We start from the raw sequence: 9,299 nt of genomic DNA on the forward strand, positions 1-9,299 counted from the left end.
TGCTGAGAGATTTGCTGGGAAAGCACCTGGGAAGGAAAATTGAGAGAGAGCTGGAGGAGGACCATAGAGACAACAGGCCTGGTGCACGTCTGCTTCCTGGGGGGCAGTGGGGGGATGGTTTGGGCAGGAAGAGTCTTAGACTGCAGTGCAGTTCTGTTAAGTTTCAAACCATTGTGGTGGCGGAATCCTTGAGCGCAGTTCGCCATTAGAGGAGCCCTGCATCTCCCAGAAATGGGGCTGCCTACTGTCGCTGGCTGGCTCAGGTACTGGCTGAGAGTAGCCTGTGGGGAGCATGGCCACCTGAAAACATAGTGGTGAATTCAGAGCCCAGCAGCTTGTCAGTCTCCCCCTGCAGTTGGAGATCTGAGAGATACATTTTCATGGAGTCAGTGCTCAACAAATACCTGCCATTATTGTTATAAATAATTACTATCACTATCTACTTATGGCAAAGAGTGTTTATTAATGATCTCTCCAACCTGGGAACACTCCTTCCCCCATCCGCACTGCCTCTGACAATAGAAATCAATGCTTCCCTTAAGGTCATGGCTACAAATCAGGCCACAGTGGACTTTGCTCCAGATTTTCTTTGCAAGAGGATTTTAGTTAACAAAAGAACACACATGTCTGGAACGCGTTTGATTTCTAGGAGTAATTTCGTGTAATTTTCTAATTTTTCCACATGGTGCCAATAGAGAACATTAGCTCCTGGGCTCCTGGCCTGTACTCCACTGAATCCCAGACACATGCAAATTGTTTTTTCTTAAATAATCTCCCACCACCCCTTCTCCCATCTACCCAACCCTCCAGAAGAAGTAGAGTTGCAGTGGTCACCAGTGAATCAGCTGCCCTGGTGGGCAGGAGATCATTAACCAATTTAAGATCCAGTGAAGTTTTTTAAAGTCAGAATTGCCCTTTATTCTTGTTCAGCATCTGGTACCTTTCAATCCCTTTGTATCTCTTCTTTCAGATTATCCTCCAAACAGTTCTGTGAGTGAGAAAGCAAAGTTTGCCTTCTTTACAGATTGGGACGCTGAGGCATGCCGAAGTTACACTCACGTTGAGAGTTGCACAGCTAGTGACAGCTTGCATCAGAATCCAATTGTCCTAACTCATAAGGAGTTTTTAGCCCATTTTATTTATTCGCCCAGAGAAAATATTGATTGAGCACCTACTACGTGTCATGCAATTGTGTCTACACTGGGGGAAGAGCCTTCTAGGCAGAAGAAATAGTATGGCAAAGGCCCTGGGATGGAAAAGGAGAGTGATGGGGGTGGGGGTGAAGCACGTGGCACAAGATCAGGCTGGACAGGAGCAGGGACCCAACCACGTAGAGCCTTACGGCCACATAAGGATTTTGAACTTCACCCTGAGGTCAAAGGAGAGCCATGGAATAGTTTTGAACAGACAGATTTGCATCTTCTCCCTTTGTCCATACCTCATCATCTCCCCAGGACCTGGGGCAGCTTAAGAGATAATCAGTAGTGAAGCCCCAGGCACCATCTTCAGGTTCTCAATGATCCATTGGGAGCAAGTCTAGCTAGAGCACAGACTCCAGAGGCAACAGCTGGTTGAGTCCCCAGCGGGTGTGACCAGAGGGCACAATGTCTTCAACTTCACTCTGAACGCTCAGTTTCCTTATATGTGAAATGGGTGGTTGTACCATCAAGGGTTTGTTGAGGATTAAATATGCATCAACTTGCTTAGTAATGCCTGGCACCAAGTAGATGCTCTGAATGGCACATTGGTCATTATTAATGTAGATTCACTTTCCTGATCTGTTCATTATTCTCCTGACACTGGGAGGACCTTTGGGGTCATTAAGAGGCTGTTCTTATTCATTAAACTTCATCCACAATAGCCTCTCATGTCTCCTCTCAGCTGGCTGAAACCAGATATGGGAAAGAAAGCCAAACATAAGACTCAAATTAAGAAGAAAACGTTGAATCCTGAATTTAATGAGGTAAGGCTGCCCCATTTTTTGCCATGCTCTGGGATAGTTCCTATATGTGAGGGAGGAACAAATTCCCTGCTAGAAAGTTGTAAGGCACAAAAAAAAAAAAAAACAACTTTCTTACATACATCAGCTTGAATTATCTAAAGAAGGAATGAGTTCCTCATCATTGGAGGAAATCAAGCCTAAAACAAAAGCCTATAGATTTGGAATGTCATAGGGAAGACACTGTATTTGGAGAGAGAATGAATTAAATCATCTCCAGTGTCTTTACCAACTCTAATAGTATATAATACTGATATTTGAGCAAATAAATAGGGTCAGTTGTCCCCTTTACCACCCACCCAGTTGGCACTGCCCTCTCCCTCTCCCTCTCCGTCTCCGTCTCCGTCTCCCTCTCCCTCTCCCTCTCCCTCTCCCTCCATCCTCAGTGCATCCAGTCCTGCTAAAGCCACTATCTAGATACCCATTGAATGTGCTTATTCCTCTGTATTCACACTGTTGACTTGTCAGGCATCTAAATACTCAAATGTTGAGCACTAGGTTAGGTCCAGCCACACAGCTGTTAGACAAAGCCATAAAAGTGGTGATGCAGAAAGAAAATTAAATAAAAATAAAGTGGTGATGTAGGAAAAAAAACCTGCTAACATGCAAAGTTGGTTTTTACCATATGTTATAAAATGGAAAAAGGAAGCCACAGTACAGTATATTCATATTATATTTCTATAATACAATATTCAAATATTTCATATGGTATAAAATTCATATTAATTTTTCAAAACAGACACCAGTATGGTCACACATGGGGAATGTTGACAGTGGTCATTCTTGGGTAGATAGATAACAAGTTTTGGTTATGGGTTTTTGTGGGTTTTTTTTTTTTTTTTTTTTTTGCTTCCTTGTTCGTTTTAAAGATGAACAGGAATGAATTTTGTGATTAGGCAGAAGAGTTACTGACAAAATCAGATTATCTGAAAACATAAGCACCTAACCCTCAACTACCTTTAATCTCTGAACAATGGAGAGTGAGGAAAACCACTTCAGAAGCTATCAGAATGGAAGGACTGAGTTCATGGCTATCTGCCTTTAAGGAAACTTGCCCAGGACCAGCCCTCTTAGAAACACCCCACCAGTCTTCTCAACTTCAAGCAGTGTCATTGAAAAGAGAATTATAGGGTCTGGGGGGCTTTATTATACGGAGTGTTAGTTGAGAGGGGTTCTTCAGGCCTGGGGTAAAGGCCCCTTTGATTCCAGATACCCAGTACAAGGTCCTCCCCTTGGTCCATGAACCCCTAAGACTCAGCCTCTTAGCTTCCGATGCCGAAGGCTCAGAGAACCCTGTCACTCACATGTCTTCCTCTGCTGCATCTAGGAATTTTTCTACGACATCAAACATAGTGACCTGGCGAAGAAGTCACTGGACATCTCAGTCTGGGACTATGACATTGGCAAGTCCAATGATTACATTGGTGAGTGCTCCCAGCTCCCGGGGAAAACCCTATCCTCTATCCTCCCAGGAGGGGGGAGCCTTACCCAGGGATGCACAGGGTTGAGGGCACTGCTTTACTTTGGTAATTACATTGTCCAAACGCTAAGTCGGGACCCATGGTCCTCACTTGGGTCCAGTTTGGCTTACAAAGCTGGGAAGATTGGATCACGATTGGTTATTTGCTGAACAAATCACCTCCAGCAGAATAATTAAATTACAGAAGAGTGGAGCGTGTGGCCTCTGCAGAAAATAGGGTGCAGGGCTTCCCTGGTGGCGCAGTGGTTGAGAGTCCGCCTGCCGATGCAGGGGACATGGGTTCGTGCCCCGGTCCGGGAAGATCCCACATGCCGCGGAGCGGCTGGGCCCATGAGCCATGGCCGCTGAGCCTGTGCATCTGGGAGCCTGTGGTCCACAAGGGGAGAGGCCACGACGAGTGGAGAGGCACCGCATAACCGCAAAAAAAAAAAAAAAAAAGAAACAGAAAATTAGGGTGCAAAGGAAGTCTCCCTGAATCTATTTGCAAGTCCAGATGAAGGTTCTCCTGTTCCCAGTCCCCCGCCAAAATAATTGAGGAAGAAACAGTCATTACAGGTGGGAGGAGGGAGGGAATTCCAGGACAACGGATACAGCAAGAGCAAAGATGTGCAGGCAGGATGAGCAGGGTGATGAAAATCTGACTCCTCTGGAAATATATGATGAGTACCAGAAGTAGTGAGAGAGAATTTCAGTGAGTGGAGATTGGTGACTTAAAGAAGGTCTTTAAAAATAGACAATGAAGGCTGTGACTTGATGCCACAAGTAAGGGAAGCCATTGCAGGGTCTTGAGTAGGTAGTCTGTAGGCAGAGAAAGCCAGTAGTAATAATAACATCATAAACACAGGAACCTCCAGAGAGAATGTGATCCAAGTGGCTGGAGCCGGGAGTGGGTCACTGCTTGGTGGCAGTTTGTTCCCCAACTAAGCATTTGGGTCCTGAATGAGATTCCGCGTGCTCCTCCACTCTGAACTCCGCTCCGCCCCTATCTTCCATCTTGTCCTCCAGGAGGCTGCCCAGCTGGGCGAACTCAGCACCAGGGAGAGCGCTTAAAACAACTGGTACGAGTGTATGAAAAAACAAGGACAAGAAGATAGAACGCTGGCTACCAGCTACAGAATGAGAAACCACGTGTAAAGCGATTAGGAATGGCGGTCCCCAGGTCCCCGACCTCCATTGCCCAGCCTATGCCCCGTCCACCCCACAGCCTGTCCCAGCTGCCCGTTGCACTCTGGTCTTCTACTTACTCTACAACCTCCCCCAACCCCATCACTCCTGGAGCCCTTCCTTGAAGTCTCCCCCGCACCTGGGACATTGCCACCAAAAACCTCCCCTCTCCTCAACACTGCAATGCGGGCTCTGAATGCAGCCCCTCTCTGATCCCTCCAAGGATGGAGCCATAGGGATGGGGATGGGGAGATTTTCACAAGGAGGTTGTTAATTTAACAACCTCTCAGCCTGGGTAAATTACAGAGGCTCTTCATCATTTAGGACTGTTTGTAGACCCTCCTGGCCTTGGACACACGCACATAACACACACTACACACACACACACACAACTTGTTTCCTATGTCGACATCCACCTATACCCTCAGTTGTCAGCAGAGCCAGACAAGGCTGTGAGGATAAGCAATTGGGCAGAAATAGAGCATCTCAGGTCCCTCCACCTCTTCACATCATACACCCCAATTGCCACAAAACAGACCCCCATGTTTAAACTCCCCGGTGACTAGGAACACACCCTCCCGGCTCCAGGTGCATCAAGAAATGACCATGCAGAATACCCAAAGGAACTGGGTAGCCCCCCCCTCTTTCAGGATGTCCCCTATTTGCTTCCTAGCAGAAACGAGCTCCCATTCTCTACCACCCACCTCCCCCCTTCTCCTCTTTCCCCTTCCCTTAGCCCAAGGCCACGTTCACCTCTCCCTTCCTCACCCTCTCACCTCTTCTCTCTACTCCCACCTCTCGCCCCTTCTCCTTTCTTCCTCTCTGAGGGGGTAAAATAGCAAAAGCAAAAAATGTATTGCAACACAGCCTCACCTCCTCGCCACCTCTCACCAGCCTGACCAGCAAATGCTGAGAAACTGGCAAATCCCTGAACTTCCCACGTAGGTCTAAGCTTCTACAACCACCCAGTTTTCCCCTTGGCAGAGCCGGGTGTCCTCGGGCCTTGGGCTGCTGCTGGCGCTGCCGTTGGGTGCATGGCAGCATCCTGCAAGCTGTGGAGACACCCCGTAGAGGGCTTTCTCCGCCCCTGGCCTCCCCAAGTGGGCACAGAACGTGTTTAAACCAGAGGTCTGGGTTCCAGGAGGCCTCTCCAAAGCCCCTAGCCTTTCTCCTTCCTTTGCTCTTAGCTAAATGAACAAATGACCCCCCCGCCACCTCTCTCTCTCTCTCTCTCTCGCTCTCTCTCTCTCTCTCAGACTCTCTTGCATCCTGTCTCTCCACTCAGAATCGCCTCTGGTCTCTCTGTCTCTCTATCTCTTGCACCCTCTTCATTGTGTCAGGAGAACAAAACACCATCATGGACATAAAACTTTAGAGAGTGACAGATCCTGACACCAAAGGCTTTTGTTCCATCATGAATTGTTCAGTCTTTCTTCCTAAAAATTAAGAAAAAAAAATTTTTTTTTCAAAGGAGGAAAAGGCAACGAGGACAAACATTATAAGGTTCACGATCTGGTCATCTTCAGTGCCCTGTGAGAAAAGTTTGATTTTTCCCAATTTCCAGTAAGTCTTCCTTCATGAAAATTGCCCCCCCTCTCCAGTACCCCACCATTATCTATAGAAGTAGCCAGAGGGACACTAAAACTCTCACTTTCTCCAAACACACATCTTTTAACCTTCCATTTCTGGGCCCTCCACCCCTAGCTCCCTTGACAAGTTATTGGAAGTCATTGATTTCTTGCCTTGAATAACCATTTTCTAGACCCCAGGTATTTCGCCTTCTCCACGATGGCCAGCAGCTTCCTGGCTGCCATCTTCCCTCCTGACCCTCTCTCTCCAGTGGCCCCCTTGGAGTGCCCACTGTCAGCCCGCCTCCTGTTCATGGTTTGCCCTTAGGAGAAAGCATGCTGGCTGTGTCTCCCAGGCCTAACGCTGGCATTGGTGCTGGACTCAGCATGCGGCTAGCTCACAGTACCTCTGTCCAGGCGCGCCCCCTCCCTGATAAATGTAAGCACCTTTCTGCTAGAACACACACACACACACACACACACACACACACACATACTACACACATACACACACACGCCCTCTGGTGCATGCAGAACCACCCATCGCCTTTCTTTGTGATGATGTAGCCAAAAATAAAGTAGGAATATCCAGGAAAACTGATGGCCTGGGTTTTTCCTCTCTGGTTTCTGGAAGCTCTTTCTCCCCACCAACACACATGATGTTACCTGGATAGTCAGTAGTTAATGAGCATCTACCATGTTCCAGCCACTGGGGATACAGCAGTAAACAAGGCAGATGCGGTCCCTGCCCCCGTGAAGTTTGCTTTCTGATGGATATCATCTTGGAAAGGTGGGCTCCAGCCAACTTGACTGACCTCACGCCTCCCTGGAAGAATGCTTTTTGCTGGTGTCCACCCAATAAGAAGGCAGCATCCTCATCTTTTCCCGACTAACCCAACCTTGGGGAAAACTCCCTAGTGGTCGTGGAATGAGATAATTTCAAGGCTGAAAGAGACCACAGAGTTGAGCCAGAGCCTGGTTCAGTCAGCTCACTTATCTGACAGATGAATAACCCAAAGCCCAGAGAAGGGAATGGGCACATCCAACATCTCATGGCTGCAGTGCCAGGAAAGGAGCTAGATCGTTGGACCCCCTGTGCAAATGCTCTTAACGCACTGATTATAAGAAGGCAGATCACCAAACACCTCTTTTATATTGAAGCACTTTCCATCCTGCGATGAGCCTTTTCAGAAATGACCCCTTACGTGAGATTCTCAACAGTCCTGAAAGTGAGCTAACTTTTAACTGGAAAGTAACTAACTTTCCAGAAGGATTTTTAAACTCACTACAAGTGAGATTTTCGGCTTACATCAAAAGAGCTTAAGCAACTCATCAGGAAGATTGGTTGCTTCTCAGAAGGAGCTGACAATTCCATCCAACGGAAATTTCTCTTCCATGCCAAGTTTGAGGCAATTTCCTTTTCTCACTCCCAAAAGGGTGGTTCTCACTGTTGGGGGCAGAAGTTGGCATATTAGAATCACCTGGGGAGAAAATATTTTTCAAACTACCTATGCTCTCCCTGCCACCATCGCCCCTTCCTGCAGATTCTGCTACACCCTGGGGACCAGAGGTATATTTGAAAATATTTCCTGGTTGATGGCTTGGGCTTCCCACCTCCATCGTGACTTTGCAAACCACTGCCCTAAAAGTCCATCATTTTACCTACGATTCAGTCAGCTGCCACTAAGTGGAGAGGGGTGCCAGTTAGGGCCACACAGGCCTCTCGGAATGGCCAGGAAACCCTATCTTGCCGCGGCCTCTTTCCCTGTGCTCATGGTGGATGCACTAATCAATATGGAGCATTTTCTCCCCACAGAACCCACTAGCAGCAATCTGCATTCTTCTCAACACAGCAGTCTACCCCTGCAGCCACCACCAGTCAGTCATGGGCAGCTGAGAAGAAGCCTAATTTCCACCTCTGAGATGGTTAGATCTCCTTCCCTCAGTGTGGACATGCTTAACAGGCTGAGATGAATACACATGAGGAAAGTTTTCATAATGTCAGTACACCTAACTTGACTAATTTTCTTTTTTCCCCACTGAAACCAAACATAGTGTAAGAGGCAACGTGGTGTGGTAGAAATCACCTGACCAGAAAAGCACACCAGCTTTTTAATCCACTCAGTGCAACATTCAGATCCTGACTGTCACTTACTAGCTGTGGAACCTAACCTCTCTGAGTCTCGTTTTCCTCATCTGGAAATGGGGACGATATGTGAGCTTGAGCAAGTCCTTCCTCCTGTGGGTCTTCAACTGTATAGGCAGGACAATCGTTTGTGGTCCCCCGGGCCCACAAATAATGCCTTCATTTCCCAGTCATTCAAAGAAGAACCTAGACCTCGTTAAGGGCAGATCCCCTGACTGCAGTCCCTGCATTATGTGTTTTGCATAAAAACACAGAAGAATGAGCCATCTGTAATTTCCTGTTCCTGTTTCTTTAAAGAAAACAAGAACGTAAAGTCACCTGCAAAGACATGAGGGCCTAATTCCTGGATTTTTCTAATTAATGCCCCTTCAAGGTTATTTTAGAGTTGTTCTCACGTCATACCTAATTCTCTGCACTGTTTTATGGTACTAGGCTTATTACATCTTACAAAGAATTCAGTGCTGGTTTTCTAAGGACAGATAGCTCTTTCGCACTCATGTTGCATTTATTTACATATATTTTGTCAAAAGTATATATTTCATTAACAAGTACAATTGCCCAAAAAGCATTTGGGAGCAAACAGAATCTTTGATAAACATACATTCCAACTGTATGTATAGAGTGTCACATAGATGAATGCCCATCCCCTTCATGGATCCACATGCCTTAGGCATAAGTCAATATGTTATACAGAAGGAGTGGGGAGTGTCGATTAATTGATGAGCTGGTTAAGACAAGGGTGATTCAAAAAGACAGCTAATTGGCACTGACTACTTCACCCAACAACAGCAGAATACACATTCTTTTCAAGCTCACATGGGATATTCACCGAGATAGACTACCATCTGGGCCATAGAACGCACCTTAACAGATTCAAAAGCATAGATAGCATACAAGGTATGCTCTTTACCACAATGGAATTAAACAAGAAATCAAGAAAAG

At 46.7% G+C, this 9,299-nt stretch overlaps 1 protein-coding gene across 1 annotated transcript in view; it reads left to right on the top strand.

The window, feature by feature from the left end:
* RPH3A (rabphilin 3A) overlaps positions 1–4,840 on the top strand; it is a 95,299-nt gene extending 90,459 nt beyond the window's left edge. Inside the window, 3 exon segments of the mRNA XM_032602771.1 lie at positions 1,882–1,963; positions 3,327–3,423; positions 4,485–4,840. Coding sequence (XP_032458662.1) covers positions 1,882–1,963; positions 3,327–3,423; positions 4,485–4,573 — 268 coding nt within the window. The 3' untranslated portion in view covers positions 4,574–4,840.
* Positions 4,841–9,299: the final 4,459 nt, after the last annotated feature.

This window comes from Phocoena sinus, chromosome 14 (genome assembly GCF_008692025.1).
Source record: "Phocoena sinus isolate mPhoSin1 chromosome 14, mPhoSin1.pri, whole genome shotgun sequence".
Lineage (NCBI taxonomy): Eukaryota > Metazoa > Chordata > Mammalia > Artiodactyla > Phocoenidae > Phocoena > Phocoena sinus.